General features: G+C 39.7%; 2 protein-coding genes across 2 annotated transcripts in view; one reads left to right on the top strand and one right to left on the bottom strand.

Annotated features, from left to right (window-relative positions):
- LOC118814000 (SAP30 binding protein) overlaps positions 1-16,572 on the bottom strand; it is a 37,884-nt gene extending 21,312 nt beyond the window's left edge. The window contains exons 1-3 of the mRNA XM_036579666.1: positions 16,464-16,572; positions 15,010-15,125; positions 7,900-7,944 (exon numbers count right to left, since the gene is read on the bottom strand). Of these exons, the coding sequence (XP_036435559.1) occupies positions 7,900-7,944; positions 15,010-15,125; positions 16,464-16,557 (255 nt within the window). The 5' untranslated portion in view covers positions 16,558-16,572. The remainder of the gene's footprint in view (positions 1-7,899; positions 7,945-15,009; positions 15,126-16,463) is intronic.
- A 1,699-nt stretch (positions 16,573-18,271) lies between these two features.
- spag17 (sperm associated antigen 17) overlaps positions 18,272-21,775 on the top strand; it is a 47,008-nt gene continuing 43,504 nt past the window's right edge. The window contains exons 1-6 of the mRNA XM_036579782.1: positions 18,272-18,667; positions 19,191-19,331; positions 19,450-19,509; positions 19,872-20,003; positions 21,036-21,213; positions 21,346-21,516. Of these exons, the coding sequence (XP_036435675.1) occupies positions 18,272-18,667; positions 19,191-19,331; positions 19,450-19,509; positions 19,872-20,003; positions 21,036-21,213; positions 21,346-21,516 (1,078 nt within the window). The remainder of the gene's footprint in view (positions 18,668-19,190; positions 19,332-19,449; positions 19,510-19,871; positions 20,004-21,035; positions 21,214-21,345; positions 21,517-21,775) is intronic.

Below are 21,775 nucleotides of genomic sequence, written 5' to 3'. Positions count from 1 at the left end.
TTCCAAAGAAGTTGGGACGCTGTGCAGAACGTAAATAATAACAAAATGCAAGGATGTGCAAATCATTTAAACCCTATATTTAATTGAAAACAGTACAAAGAAAACACATCAAATGTTGAAACTGAGAAATTTTATTGTTTTTTAAAAAATATTTGCCCATTTTGAATTTGATGCCAAAAACACGTTCCAAAAATATTGGAACAGGGGAACAAAAGGCTGGTAAAGTTGTATAACAATAAAAAAACACCTGGTGGTTGATTGACAACAGGTCAGTAATATGATTGGGTATAAAAGAGCATCTCAGAGAGGCGGAGTCTTTCAGAAGTAAAGATGAGGAGGGGTTCACCACTCTGTGAAAGACTGCACCATCAAATAGTGCAACAATTCAAGAAGAACGTTTCTCCACATAAAACAGCAAAGAACTTCTGCTTTTCATCGCTTTTCATCATCTACGGTTCATATATCATTAAAAGACTCAGAGAATCTGGAGAAATCTCTGTATGTGAGGGACGAGGCCAAAAACCAGTATTTGCTGGCCGTGATCTTTGGGCCCTCAGACAGCACTGCATTAAAAACAGACATGATTCTGCAGTGGAAATCACTGCATGGGCTCAGAACGTTTTTGGATTGTCGGCATCAAATTCAAAATGGGCAAATATTTTACAAAAACAATAAAATTTCTCAGTTTCAACATTTGATTTGTTGTCTTTGTATTTTCCTTTAAAAATACGGTTTACTTGATTTGCAGATCATTGCATCCTATTTTTATTTACATTGTTTTATTTACATTCACAGCGTCCCAACTTTTTTGGAAATGGGGTTTTACTTTGCATATTTAACAAACGATATAAGCAAAATATTAAACACTGCTAGCACGCATGCTAAAACGCTACAATTAGCAAAACAGTTAACAACTAATTAAACATCACTTGAGTTAGAAGTTAGAACTTCTTGTTTTCGTAAGGGACCTAGAATACCATACCAAAACCTGGGAATACCATAGCAACCACCGGGAATACCATACCAAAACCTGGGAATACCATAGCAACCACCGGGAATACCATACCAAAACCTGGGAATACCATAGCAACCACCAGGAATACCATACCAAAACCTGAGAATACCATAGCAACCAGCTATGAACTCTGCTATTCCCAGCTTCTTGTTTAAATTTTCCTGCTCCACCTTAAATGGTGCAGCAGTTACATTCTGGAGCTTCAGGCGTCAGAACTGCTGGACTATTTAAGGTGGAACAGGAAATTTGTTAGCTAGCTACTGAGACATCAGTACACTACTAGTGAATTTTTATGCTTATTATGAAGAAAAGGACCAAAATACACATTAAACTAAATGACATTAAACTAAGATATTATAATGGTTATCGTAATTTTTAACGGAGAAAATTCTCACATTGGTGGGTTTCTTTGGTCTCCTGATCAGCCAGTTTGCCGTTTTTTCTTTTTTTTTTTGTCATAACCGTTTGGAGGACCATGCAGCTCAAACACTTCGCCCTACCCCTCTATCTCAACAAGAACCAGGACGACGGACAAAACGAAGGGGTAGGGCTGAGCGGTCGTGGCGAGGGGTGAGATGGGATTGGGCCTTAGACACTCAAGCAAAACCTGATCAAAACTGGCGTTTCACTGAATCGCTGGTCTGTATCTCCCTCATCCTGCGGTGAAGCGTAATTGATATCCAGTGTTCAAACACTGGCACCCCGAATGGTTAACCGAGTACGAGCACACACCCTTTACTCAGACCCTTCACTTGAGAGGTAACACTGGTGTCTACAAACTTCTGGACATGTAGAAGGAACATTAACGTCCCCCCGGCTTCTGTCCGCTGCCTCAGAGAGGCCTCCGAACAGGGTCACACTGAGCTTTTACTCAGGAGTGGCACTGAAACAATGGGCACACAGAAGATTTAAAACGGCCCAGGCAGCAAACAGAGAGATAAATCAGCACTGGGTGGTCCAAAAGCCAAAGTCTGGAAGCCCCCACAGGAGAGCGGCTGCATGAAAAAGCTTGAGATCATTTCACAGAGCAGGATTTCTCAGTTTAGCCAGATAACTTAAGCCAACATGTCCAATGGACAATCTCATCGGACAGTTCTCAAGTTTGGGCTTAAGTTATCTGTATTCTTAAAAAAGATGGTTCTTTGAGGTTTTAGTAAAAGGAATGGTTGTATTTAGACTCCGCCTACCTCACCCCTGATTGGCTAAAACACATTAACGAGGACACGCATTCCATCAAATAATTCTCAACCAGGCACACAGTAATTAGGATGATATAACGATTATGGTTTAACATTTTACATTAAATTTGTAGTGAATAAACATCATTTTTGCTAAAGTAAACGAAAGATTGATCGTTTTTATATGGAAATCGCAATTTGAGAGCAACTGTCAAATCGCAGGAGCTGAATTTTTTTTTAAAATTATAGTCTGCATAATCAAAAACACTGTCTTAAGTTTGAAGTGAGGGAATTTAGCCTAATAACACAGAGCTTGGCAACTGCATGTAGGTGAGTTAGACCAATCAGAGGCAGTCAGACCCCCCCAGTGTTGTGACATCACAACCACAACTAACTGGCAGTTTGGCACATACATTTAGGGGTTGAGCGGATATTCTGGTCTTATTGGCCAAAAAAAGCCTGAATCTCAATTTATAGAAAATAATCACAATATTAGTCAGAAAAATCGCAGCTAGATATTTTCCCCAAATCGTTCAGCCCTAAACTACATTCAAACATACATTTTATTTATCTGCCGCAGAAACTTATTTTAATAATTCAGGCGTTAGTGTTTAGACAGAAAGGTCTAAGTTTGTCAGGGTGTCTGTCAGCTTCCTTAAACACTTAATTTGTCTGACATCACATTTTACAAATTAAAAGCCCCAATAAGTATTAAATTGTCCAATTGTGCTCTGAGCGTTACGCCCTTTATCGTGGGAAAGAAATGGAGTGCTGCAAAAACAACTGACCCACAATGATGAAGTGACGTGGAAAAAAGAGAGAAAAGTGTTAAACGTCACGCAGACTGTAAACGGAGGAGAATAAAGGAAACTCAGACTGTGAGCTGCTTTATCAGAAACCCACAGCAGATCGTGATGGTCCAGACACTGAACAGACTCCTCTATTCTCTGTGTGAGGAGCTGAAGAGTCAGACTGAATGAGCTCAGACTGATTAGGGGAAACAGCAGAAAGAGCTGAGCTAATCAGACAGACTCATTAAACTCCATTAACGAAGGTCTGAGAGAGACAGACAAGCAAACAGCTCAAAATCTCCACAATACAGAAGCCCACTGAGACGTTTAACCCTTTCAATGGAACCCTTTTCATTATATGGTATCAATAAGCTATTCAATTATTACTATTCATAAATTAGCTGTGTAGTTATGACTTAATATTCTATGAGAACCTCTTCAGGAATTAGCTATAGTAACTCAACTACTCGATATAAAATTTAATGAATTAATCGATTTTTAATAATAATTTAACATTATTCTTAAAACTTAACTTCATAAAAGGGTTATGTAGTTATTTTTCAGTGCCGATGATAAATTACTCAGAACTGACAATGAATTACTCAGAACTGACAATAAATTACTCAGAACTGACAATGAATTATTCATTATTTTACTCATAAAAAAGTGAAACTGTTCTTCAGATTGATAGAGAATCTGTTGTATATGGTTCTATGAGGTAACCTTTTTGAAAAGGGTTCTATATAGCACCAAAAAGGGTTCTGCTACTGTTATGATGTCAAGCTTGTAAACATTAGAAGAACTGCTTTTTGGTGCTACACAGAACCCTCTTCATAGAACCATATACAACATTCTCCATCAATCTGAGGACCCATTTCACCAGTCAAAGAATGCTTTAAGCATGCAAGCAGTTCTTTGAGTGTTCAGGGTTCTATATAGAACCACTGTGTTTATTAAAAACCTCTTGAAGAACCATTTCTTTTAGGAGCGGACTATGAAGTAATCAGCATACACTGGGTTATTCAGTGTTTACTATGAGTTATGTAGTGTGTATTATGAATTATTCAGTATTTTATGAATTACATATTGTGAATATTATAAATTTAGTCTATTATGAATTATTCAGTGACTATTAGGAATTATTCAATATCTATTATGAATCATTCAGTATTTAGAATGTATTATTCAGTGTCTATTAGAAATAATTCAGTGTCTCCTATGAATTATTGTGTAACAAATCATTCAATATCTATTATAAATTATTCAGTGTCTATTACAAAGTATTCAGTGTCTATTATGAACTATTCTGTATCTATTAGAAATTACATAGCGTCTATTATGAATTATATAGCATCTGTTATGAATTATTTAGTGTCTATTGTGAATTATTCAGTGTCTACTATATATTATTTAGTATCTATAATGAATTATTCAGTGTCTATTATATATTATTAAGTATCTATTATTAATTGTCCAGTATCTATTATGAATTATTCAGTATCTATTACATATTTATTATCTATAATGAATTAATCAGCATCTACTCTGAAACTAATGTGAGGAACTTGTGAGGAAGTTTGTGTATTTTGATACATTACAGTACAAATCACATTTAATACTACCATCCTTCAAACTACTTTATAATTCCACCTAAACATCTACAAAAACTATAAATTACTGTATATACACCAATGCAAGGCTTAGTTATCAGTATCTAACACAAATTACTCAGTATTATTCTGAGTCTTTAGCAATCTGATCTGAACTTGATCTGATTGATCATATAAACTCAGTGATGAAGGTTAGGCAATGCTGCAATGTTCTGGCTGTGCTGTTCCCGTCTCCAGGGTGTGGCTCCACTGACTGCATGATCTGTCAATAACAAAAGCTGCGTTTCTGATGAAACTGCAATCTCAGCGCATGAGTTAACCTGCCTTGACGACGTCTCTCCACGTCTCCGAGAGTCTTAACGCTGCTGTCAGGGCAGAAAGAGTCCTGCGGGAGACCGAGTTAGTGGATCTGTCTCTATGAAAACAGGTCTTAATGTTTGTTTACCATCAGCAAACAAAAATTTGACAAAGAAACTGCCGTTCCAGACGTTTGGTAAAGCTTTTTAGTAAAACTAACCACTTCCAAGGAAAATGTTTGTCCTATGACGCCATTTCTCCCGCAGTAGTCAGGACCTGCTCTTACACGTCCACAAGGCTGTTAGATATCAACCACAGAGGTTCACTGTAATCTGAATTATTACCAGTAATTTGCTCACCGTTCAGTTCACTGAATTTTATACGCCTCTAACATGTGATTTAAAACAAAGAGCTGCTTCACCTGAACCAAGACTAAGCAGGAGTCTAGACTAAAAAGGATTTTCAGCAGTGAATCACCATCAGTGCTACAATTTAGCCCAAGTCCAGGCTTAATCCATGTCCAGAAAAACAGCTAAAAGCAGTTTAAGCTTGAAGGGGAATTCCACTGATTTTTTCAAATTTCCTCCATAGTTCAGTGTGTGAGATGTAAACAGAGAGATTCAGAGCGGTTTGGTGTGAAATGGTTCAGATGTCTTTACAGTGGTGGTGATAGGAACCAGGAGTCGCCATGACTTTGTTTACATCTTAACCATTTGATAATGAACAAATTTTGAAGAACTGGTGGAGTTCCCCCTAAATTCTTCATAAATTAATAAATAAAAAATAAAAAAGAATTATAAATAATTCTATGCTCTATTTTCTTACAACTATTATTATTATTATGATTATAATGTTTATTATTATTACTGTTATTCCAGAGATCTAAAATTATGAATGTTAATTTCGTAAAAAGACATTATGTAGTATTTCTGGTATTCTGGAATTAAGTTACACATATTAACTGTAAAATAGCAGAAATTCTGAAATAAGTTTTCTTTGGGGACTATTTTGCCTCACAGCGCCCTGCATGTATCCCTCCACCATGAATGGAGTTTAAGTTCTCTAAACTATCATAAAACAGTGTCTCAGTCATCAGGCAGTGAATTCATAACCATTTCATGTAGGAACTTTCTGTGAGGGAGCTTTTAGAGGTGGACGTCTGGTTCCTATCACCACCACCGTGAACAGTTCTGACTCGGCGAAGCAGAGTTGTTCTGACATTGCTTACACCTTAACCATTTAATTACGAACCCATGAACTCATAAATGATTTGCAAAGATATGCAAATCATTTAAACCCTATATTTAATTGAAAATAGTACAAAAACAACATATCAAATGGTGAAACTAAGAAATTGAGGAGGGGTTCACCACTCAGTGAAAGACTGCACCATCAAATAGTGCAACAATTCAAGAAAAACGTTTCTCAACATAAAATAGTAAAGAACTTCTGCTTTTCATCATCTACGGTACAAAATATCATTAAAAAGAAATCTCTGTATGTAAGGGACGAGGCCAAAAAACAGTATTTGCTGGCCGTGATCTTTGGGCCCTCAGACAGCACTGCATTAAAAACAGACATGATTCTGTAGTGGAAATCACTGCATGGGCTCAGAAACACTTCTGAAAAACATGTTTATCGTATATAAACAGGATCCACAAACGCTGCCACCTTCTCTGGGCCTGAGCTCATTTAAAATGGACTGAGGCGAAGTGGAAAAGTGTCCTGTGATCCGACGAATCAACATTTTACAATCTTTTTGGAAATCATGGTCACTGTGTCCTCCGGGCTAAAGACCACTCAGGTTGTTATCAGTGCACAGTTCTAAAGCCAGTATTCATGATGGTGTAGGGGGGCATTAGTGCACATGGCATGGGTGACGTGCTCATCTGTGAAGGCACCATTAATGCTGAACAATATATATACATGTTTTGGCAACATATGCTGCCATCCAGACGACGTCTTTTTCAGGGAAGGCCTTGATTATTTCAGTAAGACGACGTCAAACCACATTCTGCATGTATTACAGCAGCACTGCTCCGTATTAAGAGTCTGGGTGCTAAACTGACCTGCCTGCAGTCCAGACCTGTCACCACTGAAAACATCTGGCACATTATGAAATGAAAAATATAACAAATGAGCCCCTGAACTGTTGAGCAGCTGAAATCCTTTATCAAACAAGAACAGGAAAACATTTCACTTTCTAAACTACAGCAGTGTCTCCTCAGTTCCCAAACACTTACAGAGTGTTGATAATGAAGAGGTGATGAAACACAGTGGTAAACAGGCCCCCGTCCCAACTTTATTGGAACATGTTGTTGGCATCAAATTCAAAATGGGCAGATCTTTTTCAAAAAACAATAAAGTTTCTCAGTTTCAACATTTGATTTGTTGTCTTTGTAGTATTTTCAATGAAATATATGGTTTACATGATTTGCGTATCATTGCATTTTGTTTTTATTTACATTCTGCACAGCGTCCCAATTTTTTTGGAAATGGGGTTCTATGATAACATTTTGAGGGAGTTCTTCTTCGAAAATTAAAATGAGATTAAGTGTCTTAGGTTTTTCCTAAGGGTGAAGACCTCAAGCCTCATGAAACAGCTTTGCACCAAAATATAAACATTCAGGTTTACATAATAAATATGATAACTGCAGAAAAACTGACTGACTGAGACAATAAGACTGTTCTCTATAAAGGTATATAGAATTAATATAGACATTATATGTTAAATGTGTTGTATATAACTATCCTCTACTTATTTTTTTACAACTACTATTATTGTTGTAGCTGCAGAGACTTTAAACTCTGAGTTAAAGTGCAGTTGCCCTTTCAGGTTCTCTGCCTGCTGAGACACAGTGGAGGTGTGGATGTACGTTACTGTGTGAGTGGAGCTGCAGTGTTTCAGGGTTTCCTCTCACAGTGTAATCTGAGAGGGGCTGTGAGGTGGTGACCCTTGATGCCTGAGCAGTCAGGGCAGCAGGGTTTTGAGGGGGGCATCCAAATACCTGCGAATCATCTTGGGGTCCCCCTGAATCAGAATCGTCCTCTTCCTATGAAAACAGAAATGAACAGCGTCACCACAATCAGCCTCATTTCAGCAGGCGGAGCGTTTACAGGCCGTCAGCCGAGCAGCTCAGAGTCGGCCCAGTGCAGCGGCGCCTCTCAGGCTCTGTAACTGTGACTGTAACTGTGACTGTAACTGTGACTGTAACTGTGACTGTGACTGTAACTGTGACTGTAACTGTGACTGTAACTAACTGTGACTGTAACTGTGACTGTGACTGTAACTAACTGTGACTGTAACTAACTGTGACTGTAACTGTGACTGTAACTGTGACTGTAACTAACTGTGACTGTAACTGTGACTGTGACTGTAACTAACTGTGACTGTAACTAACTGTGACTGTAACTAACTGTGACTGTGACTGTGACTGTAACTGTGACTGTAACTGTGACTGTAACTGTGACTGTAACTAACTGTGACTGTAACTAACTGTGACTGTAACTAACTGTGACTGTAACTAACTGTGACTGTAACTGTGACTGTAACTAACTGTGACTGTAACTGTGACTGTAACTGTGACTGTAACTAACTGTGACTGTAACTAACTGTGACTGTAACTGTGACTGTAACTAACTGTGACTGTAACTGTGACTGTAACTGTAACTGTGACTGTAACTAACTGTGACTGTAACTGTGACTGTGACTGTAACTAACTGTGACTGTAACTAACTGTGACTGTAACTAACTGTGACTGTGACTGTGACTGTAACTAACTGTGACTGTAACTGTGACTGTAACTGTGACTGTAACTAACTGTGACTGTAACTAACTGTGACTGTAACTAACTGTGACTGTAACTGTGACTGTAACTACTGTGACTGTAACTGTGACTGTAACTGTGACTGTAACTAACTGTGACTGTAACTGTAACTGTAACTGTGACTGTAAGTGTGACTGTAACTGTAACTGTGACTGTAACTGTGACTGTGACTGTAACTAACTGTGACTGTAACTGTGACTGTAACTGTGACTGTAACTGTAACTGTGACTGTAACTAACTGTGACTGTAACTGTGACTGTAACTGTGACTGTAACTGTAACTGTGACTGTAACTAACTGTGACTGTAACTAACTGTAACTGTAACTGTGACTGTAACTGTGACTGTAACTAACTGTGACTGTAACTAACTGTGACTGTAACTGTGACTGTAACTAACTGTGACTGTAACTGTACTGTACTGTATACTGTGACTGTAACTGTGACTGTAACTACTTAACTGTGACTACTAACTGTACGAACTGTGACTAACTAACTGTGACTGTAACTGTGACTGTAACTGTGACTGTAACTAACTGTAACTGTGACTAACTGTGACTGTAACTGTGACTGTAATCGTAACTGTGACTGTGACTGTAAATGTGACTGTAACTGTGACTGTAAATGTGACTGTAACTGACTGTAACTTTGACTGTGACTGTAACTGACTGTGACTGTAACTGTAACCGTGACTGTAACTGTGACTGTGACTAACTGTAACTGTGACTGTAACTGACTGTAACTGTAACCGTAACTGTGACTGTAACTGTGACTGTAACTGTAACTGACTGTAACTAACTGTAACTGTGACTGTAACTAACTGTGACTGTAACTGTACTGTAACCGTAACTGTGACTGTAACTGTGACTGACTGTAACTGTGACTGTAACTGTGACTGTAATCGTAACTGTGACTGTAACTGACTGTAACTGTGACTGTAACTGTGACTGTAACTGACTGTAACTGTAACTGTGACTGTAAATGTGACTGTAACTGACTGTAACTTTGACTGTGACTGTAACTGACTGTGACTGTAACTGTGACTGTAACTGTAACTGTGACTGTAACCGTGACTATAACTAACTGTGACTAACTGTAACTGTGACTGTAACTGTGTGTGAATGAATGTTCATCAATCATAACTCTGTACCTATTTATTATGAGCACATAATGGTCAGTGTGTTTTCCTGCTGTGAAACCCAGACTCCCCTGAACAACTGACTGACCGACCAGCTGACCAACTACTGACTCTGACCAGCTGACAGATTAGCTACTCATGAGCTAATTAGCAAAGGACTCAGTGACCGACTGACTAACCGACTGACCACCTGCCAAGCTGACTAGCTACTAAGTGACTGAGCACCTGACTACCTGGCTAGCTGTTGAATGACTGACTAGCTACAGACTGACTAACTACTGACTGACTGACTAATTGACTGCCTGAGCGACTGACTACTTACTAACAGCTACACCACTGACTAGCTTACTAACTGACTAGCAAGCTAACTAATGAAGTAGCAGACTGGCTAGCTAACTAACTGGCTATCTGATCAACCATATGACTGACTGACTAGCTAACCAACTAACTTACTGGCTAGCAGACTGACCACGTGGCTACCTGGCTAGCTGGTGAATGACTGACTAGCTACAGACTGGCTATTTAAGCCCCAACAGAGGGAGGTGTTTAGTCAGTGTGGGTTCTAAAGGGTGTGTATGTGGATCTACAGCCTTTACACAGGTTCTAACTCCTACTGTGAGTCTCCTCAGGGCCGAGACAAAGGAGACGACACTGTGAGACTAACTGAGCTGGTAGAAGCTCACAGGTCTGTACACAGTCAAAATGAGTCAACTCGTCTAAACTCAGCTGAAAGTGAAAAACTGAAAATAAAAATAACAAACAGAACCGAAACAACAACACAGAACAAAACTTTGGAATTCACAACATGAACAGCACCAGTGCACGCAAATTACCCCCCCACTCCCCACCCTACACCCCCACCCCCCCCATCAGCACAGAGATAACTTCTACAAACACTCATTTCTGCAGGCGGTTTATTCTGAGGGGATCCCGATCCTGACCGTTCCTGTTTTCTCCTGTGCCCATTAAACTGTATTTGGACAGCTGCACTTTCACTGTTCTGGTTCCAGATTCTAAAGAACTTCACGTGAACACAGAGTACAGCAGCACTCCCACCGCAGGAGCACCTCACCAAAAATCACTGGCTAATCCTGGTTGCGTAACTCCTGAAACTGAAGATATTCTGACTTTGATGATGCTCAAACGTCGCCATCTGGTGGTGGCGAACCGTATCAGCCCCTGAATCTAAGCACACTTAAAGAAGATTTCTTTAAGGGTTCTTTAAGGGTTCTTTAGTGAAGACAGTGGCCGATATTTATCAAGCATCTCGGAGCAAAAACGCTGATCAAAGGTCAGGTTTAATCAGTCTATTCAGCCGATAGAGAGCACTGAAAAAGGAACCCCAGATCAGTGATCACACTCAGAACTCTGATCAACACAGGCCAAGGCTTCTATTTAGAACCATGAGTTCTATACTGAACTATGTGCGTGCTTAAATGGTTCTCTGCATGTTGAAATGGTTTTTCAGATATGTATGGCTGTGCGCAGCACCAAAAGGGTTCTTCTATAGCTACGATGTCAAGCTTGTAACAATAGCAGAACCCTTTTAAGTGCTACACAGAACCATCTTCACAAAGGTGCTATATGAAACCATTTACAGCACACTCTCCATCAATGCAGAACTATTTCACTATGCAAGGAACACTTTAAACATGCAAATGGTTCTAAACAGAACAACTGCCTTTACTAAAGAACCCTTGAAGAACCATCTTTTAGATTTTAAGTACAGGTGTAACGATTCTCCAAATCTACGATTGGGTTCATACCTTGTGGAATTTATTTGGTGTGGTGGGGTGGAAACGTGTTTCATTAAATCACCATCAATATGGGACCCTAAAGAAAAGAACACTAAAGAACATGGCAGATTAATTTAACATAATACACCGGTCAGGCATAACATTCTGACCACCTCCTTGTTTCTACGCTCATTGTCCATTTTATCAGCTCCACTTACTATATAGGTGCACTTTGTAGTTCTACAGTTACAGACTGTAGTCCATCTGTTTCTCTGATACTTTGTTAGCCCCCTTTTACCCTGTTCTTCAGTGGTCAGGACCCCCATGGACCCTCACAGAGCAGGTACTATTTGGGTGGTGGGTCATTCTTAGCACTGCAGTAACACTGACGTGGTGGTGGTGTGTCAGTGTGTGTTGCGCTGGTCTGAGTGGATCAGACACAGCAGTGCTGCTGGAGTTTTTAAACACTGTGTCCACTCACTGTCCACTCTATTAGACACTCCTACCTTGTCAGTCCACCTTGTAGATGTAAAGTCAGAGACGATAGGTCATCTGCTGCTGCACAGTTTGTGTTGGTCATCCTCTAGTCCTTCATCAGTGGTCACAGGACGCTGCCCACAGGACGCTGCTGGCTGGATATTTTTGGTTGGTGGACTATTCTCAGTCCAGCAGCGACACTGAGGTGTTTAAAAACTCCAGCAGCACTGCTGTGTCTGATCCACTCGTACCAGCACAACACACACTAACACACCACCACATCAGTGTTACTGCAGTGCTGAGAATGACCCACCACCCAAATAGTACCTGCTCTGTGAGGGTCCATGGGGGTCCTGACCACTGAAGAACAGGGTAACGAAGTATCCAGAGAAACAGATGGACTACAGTCTGTAACTGTAGAACTACAAAGTGAAACTATATAGTAAGTGGAGCTGATAAAATGGACAATGAGTGTAGAAACAAGGAGGTGGTCATAATGTTACGCCTGATCGGTGTATAATGAGAGCTCAACAGGCGGCAGCTGGTTCTGGTGGGCGGGGTCCATGGTGGGGGTGAGCGGGTACATCGCGCTTCTGTATTTTTTATATTATAGTTTGTATTGTGGACATTTGTATTTCGGTTTCAGTTTCAGTTTCAGAATCGTTACATCCCTAGTTTTAACGGTCATTAATTTTCATTTTAATTAATTAATTAATCTACTTTAACTTTTAAATGTTTGTTGTGACAGCAGCTGTTACTGCCTCACACACTTAAAACTCAACACCGTGTGTGAGAACAGTCCTAAATGATGTGTTGTACAGGCGTGTAGTTCAGGTCGGTGGAGTGTTTGAGCTGCTGTGTGTGTTTTTTTTAATTGGCTGTTTAGCCAAATGGTTAAGTTACTCAATCATGACGGAGCCGAGCCAAACCGATTAGGCAGCTGGTTGGGGTGGACGGCGTGGACAGGGGGGTATATCGAGGTTCCATGTTTTGTCTTGCGGACATTTGTATTTGTACTGTGGTTCTGGTCCCGGGTTTAAAATCATTACAGCCCTAATTTTAACTGTAGTGTGTTTGAACCCTGGGAGTAAAGCAGGGAACAGGTTTAGGGACAGAATCAAACAGTGGAGATGTTCCCAAAGTCTGACCCCAGTGTTCTCATATCGTTCTCTGGACGACAGCACAGGAGAAAAAATGACTCAGACGGAACCGAGAAAACACAGCTTATGCAGATGGATGCAAGACCCACATATGATCCAGGAACAGAGCCGAGCTCTGTAGATTTACGTTAGTCTGGAACCGATCATACGTTCTACGCTTTGTCCTTCCTGATATAAACCAGCCTGTTTGGTGAAGCTCCTCTGAAGCACTCTGAGGCTCGTGAAGGTAAAGCTTTAGTAAAGCTATTATCGATTTAAGGGACCTGAATGTCTGGAGTATTATTCTGATAAATTTCCACCACAGTAGATTTCTGCTCATGGTGACTTTGCAACTATCAAATATTCTGCTTTTCAAATATTTAATAAATATTTCATTAAACATTTGTAAAGCAGAATATTTCACGCACTCATGTATGTCATAATCTGACTGCGTATACACAGATATAGATACACATAGCACGTTAAATATCTCGGCACCTTATTGCTCAGAAATCTGTGCTGAGTCGGTGCTGCACTGTCCTGTCTGTTTACTGTGTCTAATGTCTGTTTTATTTATTGTATTTATTGTGTTGTATCCAGTTTAATTTTTTTGCACACTCATGTCCGCACGTTTGCACTTTGTACTGTCTATTTTGTTCCATGTTGGTCCTGGAGGAATGTAATTTCACTCCACTGTGTACTGTACAAAGACGGAATGACAATAACCTGATATTTAATGGAATATTTGAAAAGCAAAATACTTGATTGAATATTTAATTATATATTTGAAAAGCAGAATATTTGATTAAATATTTGATTATATATTTGAAAAGCAGAATATTTGATTGAATATTTGAAAAACAGAGTATTTGATTAAATATTTGATTATATATTTGAAAAGCAGAGTATTTGACTGAACATTTGAAAAGCAGAGTATTTGATTAAATATTTGATAAGTGCAAATATTCAATCAAATATGTTGTGGAATATTTGAATATTCTATTATGAGTCTCACAAACCTCACTTCTGACTGTCCAGACAGTCTTGCAGTTTTGTTGCTACACGTTAAATCAGTGTGCACACAAGCTGTGTGGCTGTACGATAAAGACATAAAACACGGTGTACGACAAAGCTGTCAGATATCACGACAATGATATGAGTAGCGTTAAATTAATATTAAAACAGTGCACCCCCGACAGGACGTGACGCAAGTACACTTTTTTTGTTTTGATGTTTAAACAGAAACTCAACTAAACTCTCCTTTGAACAAACAGCAAAACACACCGGTACAAAATTACAAAAGGCGTGTAGCTCAGGACGGAGACGTGTTTGAGCTGCGGTGTGTGGTTTGTATTTGGCTCTTTAGCTGAGTGGATAAGTCACTCTTGTACTGTGCGTGTATGAAGTAATCTGATTGGTGCTGTCATAGCAGCTCTTAACAATCGCTGAAAGATGAAAACGATTAACGAAAAAAAAACGACTGATCACGCAGATCTAGCTTCTGCAGAAAATCTGTTGCTGTGACATTTATAAAACCCCTTTTTAAAGCCATAATGGACCAACTAAACAGTCGTTAGTTGCAGCTCTACTATCATTATCAGAGTAAAGTGGGCAGAGAGGGGGCGGGACTTACGCTATGGACACACCCACACTCGACCGACTGGTCTTTTTTATTTCGTTAGAGGGCGGCGCGGCAGCAGGAGAATGTTTATTTATCTCAGACAAACCATCCTGCGTAGTTTACACACCATCATCGGTCCATACATGAAGCACAAATCAGAACGCTGCGTGTGAAGAAACTGACCGAATTTCTGTCGTTTTCATCGCTGTCCTCGTTCCCAGAGTCCTTCTCGTCTCCATCCTCCACGCGGCCGATATCATCATCCCCGTAACTGGCCGACACCAGTCCACCATGAGCCTCTGATGGACAAGACAGTCAGATAAATATTTATATAATAATGATGTGGACAGATAATAGTGTTTTCTATTTAAAATGAAAACGGTCAATTTAGATTTCAGTCAATAAAAGAATATTTGATTATGCATGATTAATGATTGCACTATAATCAGACGTTACATGTCTGACACTTTTTGCTTTGTATCGTTACTACAAGTTGTAGTGTAGCGTATCGTACTGTATCCTGGTTAGCATTTAAGCTTGTGGCTAGCACATCGGCTCAGGACGAGCACAGCCTGAACAGACAAACTCCACTGTGCCACTATAAATGCCTCTAATAAACTATGTTTATAAGATTAAATGCTATAATAAACTATAAAACAGAAACTTTACCATAGCAGCACCAGCATATTAACATAAGCCCCTCTCTGTAATCCTAAATGCTTTTAAGGACTTATCCAAATCACAAAGTGTAAAAGGGGGAGTTTCACCCATTTTTCAAAATCTCCCCCCATAACTCAGTGTGTGAGATGTAAACAGAGAGATTCAGAGTGGTTTGGTGTGAAATGGTTCAGATGTCTTTACAGTGGAGGTGATAGGAACCAGGGGTCGCCATGACTACAACACAAATATAGACATTTTATTTACTATCCAGAACCACCAGTGAACCTACACGAGTCTTCTGAGTCTATATGGAATGTTGATGACGGAAAATAGTGGAAAATCTGAAATAATAAGTTTTCTTTGGGGACTATTTTGCCTCACAGCGCCCTGCATGTATCCCTCCATCATGAATGGAGTTTAAGTTCTCTAAACTATCATAAAACAGTGTCTCAGTCATCAGGCAGTGAATTCATAACCATTTCATGTAGGAACTTTCTGTGAGGGAGCTTTTAGAGGTGGACGTCTGGTTCCTATCACCACCACTGTGAACAGTTCTGACTCTAAGTTTATCTAGGACGTAGCGTTTTACACCAAACCACCCTGAACCACTCTGATTACATCTCAAACGCTGAATTATGGGGTAAATTTTGGAAAGTAGCTGGAATTTCCCTTTGAGGAGCACGTAAGGCTAACGTTAGCTCTGCTGTTGTAGTTTCAGGGAGCGTATAACTTACTATCTGATCTGGAAGACGGCCTGGACCAAATAAACTAATGACCACAATCATAAATCCAGCTTTAGTTAGTTTCTGTACTCAGAGACTCGTTAACGCGAGGAACTCGGTGTAAACACGCTCGCTGCGGTTAGCTAACCGCTAACACGGCGCTGTTCCGGCGAGGTTAAACTCGCTTTAAGCTGAGCTCGGACGGTTAAACCTCCGTGTTTCTGGTTGGTTTTATATCGTAAAGCCCTGCTTCACCTTGCTCCTCGGACTCGGGCTCGGACTCCGGCTCTGAATCGTCTCCATAAGCCGCTAAAGAGGACAGCAAGGCGCTCTTCTTACTGCTCGCCATCACTGCTCTCCACAGGCCGGGCTCAGTCGCACTGCGCATGCGCGAGACCTCCACTATGGGCTGCGTCCAAAATCGCACAGTGCTGTTCTGTACATACTACTCGCTTTTCGCCTACTAATTTGTATGATAGTATGTGGTTTTGGACCAGCAATGACCAATTTTTATTTTTTGTTACAAATTCAGCTCATTTTGGAGAATTATGTGGCTTCATTTTGCCATTTTAGTTCGTTGTCTGTTTGAGTTTGCTTTTATTTTGCTCTTTTTTATGATTTAATTTTTACAGCTCTGACATGTGTCTGACATATTTTGTATTTACTTTTTAAATTTGGAGTGCTTCAAGTTTTTATATAGCACTTTTTTATTTTAGTAACAAAATAGAGCTGGGCAATATGACCATATTTATCATTATTGAGATAAATTGCGTATATATATATATATATATATATATATATATATATATATATATATATATATATATATATAACCAGATGTCAGAAAAAATAAGTATTGCGACACATTGTGTATCTTCCTGAAGTATTGTGATATTACATTTTGCCGTATCGGCCAGCTCTACTACAAACATCTCAAAAATAAATAAAATAAAGCATTAGAAAGGAAAAACACCGCGGTCTAGATGAAAAATAGCCACAAACAACGGGAGAAAAACGAGCTACAATGCACTAAATATGTACACTATATGCTAGCCTGAACAAATGTGATAGGTCTGGATTTAAAAACTCGAGAACCTACTTTCCTAATACTGCCGTGCTACTTTGGGTTTATTTAGTTAATTTTACATATTTGTATGTATTTTTTTTTAATTGTTTAAGTCTCATTTTTGGGCTTTTATTTTGTATTGTTTTGGTTTTATTTCGAAGGGTGACGTTTCTTCATTGTTTATCGCGAGATCTGGCGGCCCTGCCCACGGCTTGCTTGGTTGCTATTGGTTACCGGAGTTGACGGCGACTCCGGCTCCTCGATCAGCCGCAAATATTCTGATAAATAATCTAATAAACAGCTGAGTTCGCCTTAAATTTGACCAGTTTGTGATTATCCGCTGAAATCCCGCCGCTCTGAGCGCTTCTGAGTAAAATGCCTCCGAAAAGAGTGAACAGTGGAGTGAAGAGCGGAGTGAAGAGCGGAGTGAAGAGCGGCGGAGCGGCGGGGAGAGACTGGGAGAGCGCGCTCACTGCGGCGGAGCTCGAGGAGGTAAGAACAGGAAAAACACAGATTACAGTCATTATCGCCTGATTTACATAATCAATTTATACATCTGATATCTAATCATGGTATTTAACTTTAAAAGACTGCAGTGTGCGACAGAAAGTGTATTTCAGAACCCTAAACAGCCCATATTCTACACATCTTTTCGTATTTTTATATTTTTTCTTGTGTTCTATTTTATTTGTGATTTCTGTATTTTATTGGGAGATTTTCTCACCTCTCTTTATCTTTACAATCAAACAGGCAGTTTTTATTAATGTGCCGGTGACTGATCTGTGTGAGCTCTGATCTGATTAACTGTACCTCATTCAAAAAGCACTGCATAGTGTACTACTGCATGTGGGAAAGCCTCCAAATGGGAGGGGCATAACTCTCAATGGGAGGGCCATAACTCCAAACGGGAGGGGCATAACTCCAAATAAGAGGGGCGTAATTCCAAATGGGAGGGGCATAACTACAAATGGGAGGGCCAAAGCTCCAAATGGGAGGGATGATACTCAAATGGGAGGATCACAGCTCCAAATGGGAGGGTCATATCTCCAAACGGGAGGGGCATAACTACAAATGGGAGGGTCATATCTCCAAATGGGAGGGGCGTAACTACAAATGGGAGGACCACAGCTCCAAATGTGAGGGGCGTAACTCCAAATGGGAGGGGTGTACCACCAAATATGAGGGGTGTAACTCCACATGGGAGAGTCACAGCTCCAAATGGGGGGGGTGCACCACCAAATGGGAGGGGTGTTACTCTGAATGGGAGGGACATCGTTCAAAATGGGAGGGGCGTAGCTCCAAATGGGAGGAGTGTAAATACATTAACGGCATTTATATGACGCTGTTATCCAGAGCGACTTACAGTTTGATCATTATACACAGGCAGGTGAAGGTAGAGTTAGGAGTCTTGCCCAAGGACTCTTATTGGTATAGTGTAGGGTGGTTAACCAGGGGGGACTGAACCCCAGTCTACAGCATAGAAGGCAGAGGTTTTACCTACTACACTATACCAACTTCCAAATGGGAGGGCCATAGCTCAGAATGGTAGAATGACCCACCCCCCCAAATAATACCTGCTCTGTGAGGGTCCATGGGGGTCCTGACCACTGAACAACAGGGTAACAAAGTATGCAGAGAAACAGATGGACTACAGTCTGTAACTGTAGAACTACAGAGTGAAACTATACGGTCAGTGGAGCTGATAAAGTGGACAGTGAGTGTAGAAACAAAGAGTTGGAGTTGTGTGTTTAGAGGGAGACTGCAGCAGGACAGCTGTTTACTTCAACAAGCCCTTTTTAATAATGCGTTATTCATACACAGTTATCAGAATTATTATCGTTTGAAATGGTACATAATGAAGTGCAGTATATAATTAACACTTACAGCATCTCATCCCTTTTCCTCTGTGTTTGTAGGAGGGCTGGAGGGTCTGTGTGTGTCTGGTTGTGGAAGGCAGCACTGAGGATGAAGTGTGTGTGAACGCTCTGAATCAGGCCGTTCAGCAACCGCTCAGACGACTCTTCACACTGCTGACCTGGGAGAACATCCTGGAGAAGGTACAACACCACCACACCTGTCTGAACCTCCACTTTATTAGAAACACCCACCTTGTGCTTCCACTAACTGACCACTTTATTGGTGAATTAATGACCTGTATTTCTTTATGCTTTACAGATCAGTGAGTTGGGGAATCCAAAGACACGAAAGATCAAAGAGCTTCCAATGTTTTATGAGGTAATTTAAACACAGATAATATTAAAGCACATTGTGATATATTGATCTGTCTTATTCCAAACTGGATCTTTACCTCATTGCCCGCTGCAGTGATGTAGAGTTTATTAATAAAGTAATAAAACAATAATTCAATAATCACTGTGCAGTAATGTACGCATGTTTTATAAACAATAATGGTGTTAATAGAGTTTATAATACAGACAACACAACAACTGCAAATCACAGTGCAGTAATTACTCTGCTGTAATTTCCATGTATATAAAAATGTTGTATTACATAAAACTGAAAAAGGTAAAGTAAGATTAAATTACGTGTTATAATAGAAATGAACTAAGTTTTAGAGTAAATTAAACTGTGTGTAGGTGATGGAGATGGCCAAGGCGGCGCTGGACACTGGAGAGGAACTCTCTGTGGACCTGATGGCGAAGTTGGTGAAGTTTCAGCTGCTGAGCATCAAAAGCAGCGACCTGCAGAGGAGAGCGGCGCTACAGAGAGTGAGCCTGCAGTAAAACAGCCCCCTGGTTGAAATGTAGCTCATTATATACAATTTAGAGGAATTTTAAAGGATCAAATTTTTAATATTTCAGAAATATGTTTACAGCTACACTGTAACTGGTTGACTTTATACAGTGCTGAAAAACAGACAATAACAACAATACAACACTTTGTAAAATAGCCTGATCATTTAATTTTGGCCAAAAATAGTAAAAACATTGTTATAATTAAAAGTCTAATATTCTAACTTTTAAAAGAATTCCAGATTCCAAAATTGCTTCCTTCAGATTGAGAGTGGACATTCACAGCAGTGGAGATAAAACTCACTCAGTACGGGTATAAATGAGTGTTACTCAGTCCAGTTTGTGAAAGCGGTGCAAAAAACATGCACATGTTTGCACTGAAAAGATGTTTGCACACTTTTTACTCCCATTTTTTGTTTAGTAAAGTTTTTACTTTTTGCACATTTACATACTGTAAGGTTAACTTTTTGTACTGTAAAACTATTATTTAGAAACAATTTTTTCCATAAAAATAACATTTGCAATCTTTTTTACTCTAAAGATAAAGTTTGCACCCTTTTTGATCTGTTAGGATTTGTCTTCGACAACTTTTGCACTGTAAGAAAAAACATTTAGATTAGTTTTTGTAAAAATATCATTCTTTAACAAGAATTATTTTTTTACTGAAATGATGATTTTTGCAAACATTCTCTACAGTAAAGAAAGATTTTAGACACTTTCTTACTGTAAAGATGACCTTCGCACATTTTTTGTACTGTAAAGATGACCTTCGCACACTTTTCCTACAGTAAGGATACGTTTTAGGCCCTTTTTTACTGTAAAGATGACCTTCGCACACTTTTCCTACAGTAAAGGTACGTTTTAGACACTTTTTTACTGTAAAGATAAACTTGTCACACTTTTTCTACAGTAAAGGTATGTTTTAGACACTTTTTCATTGTCGGTCTGTGTTGTCCTTAAATAATGTTTTGACTGTAAAGTTGAGCTGAGCTGTCTGTGGTGTTGGAGGTTGTGGAGGAGAGGGCTAAAGGGAAGGCAGGTTCAGCCTCTGCAGCTAAAGAAAAGAGCGGAGCGGCTAAAGCCTCAGCTAAAGGAGAGAAGGGCAAGAAGGGTCCCGAACCGCCCCCCGCTAAAGAGACCAAACTCAAGCGCAGAGGAGAGGAGGACGACTCCAGCAGATACATCGGTGAGTAATTTACCAATAAAAATAACATTCATGTTTTTAAAGTATCAATAAAGCTGTTATAAACCACAGTCACAGTGCGTGTGCTCTGCTGTGCTCTGCTGTGCTCTGCTGTGCTCTGCTGTGTGTGTGTAGATGATGAACCAGACGATGGTCCGCAGCACTACGTCCTGATGACAGGTTTCCTCCAGCCTCAGCTGATCTCCGCTCTGGACTCTCTGGGGGTCCACGTGTCCACCGTGATCAGACTGACCTCACACAGACCAGACAGACCACATTCTCCTCCACCGACGACTGACGAACAGGGTGAGGACTTTTATTATAGTCAGAGAAAATATTGTGGTAACATTACCCTATGAATGTTTCAGTAACTACTATTAATTATTCAGTATCTACTATGAATTATTCAGCATCTACTATGAATGTTTCAGTAACTACTATTAATTATTCAGTATCTACTATGAATTATTCAATATCTACTATAAATTATTCAATATCTACTCTGAATTATTCAGCATCTACTATGAATTATTCAATATCTACTATGAATTATTCAGCATCTACT

Source organism: Colossoma macropomum, unplaced genomic scaffold, assembly GCF_904425465.1.
Source record: "Colossoma macropomum unplaced genomic scaffold, Colossoma_macropomum, whole genome shotgun sequence".
Classification (NCBI taxonomy): Eukaryota; Metazoa; Chordata; class Actinopteri; order Characiformes; family Serrasalmidae; genus Colossoma; species Colossoma macropomum.
This window is presented reverse-complemented; position numbering and strand designations above follow the sequence as displayed.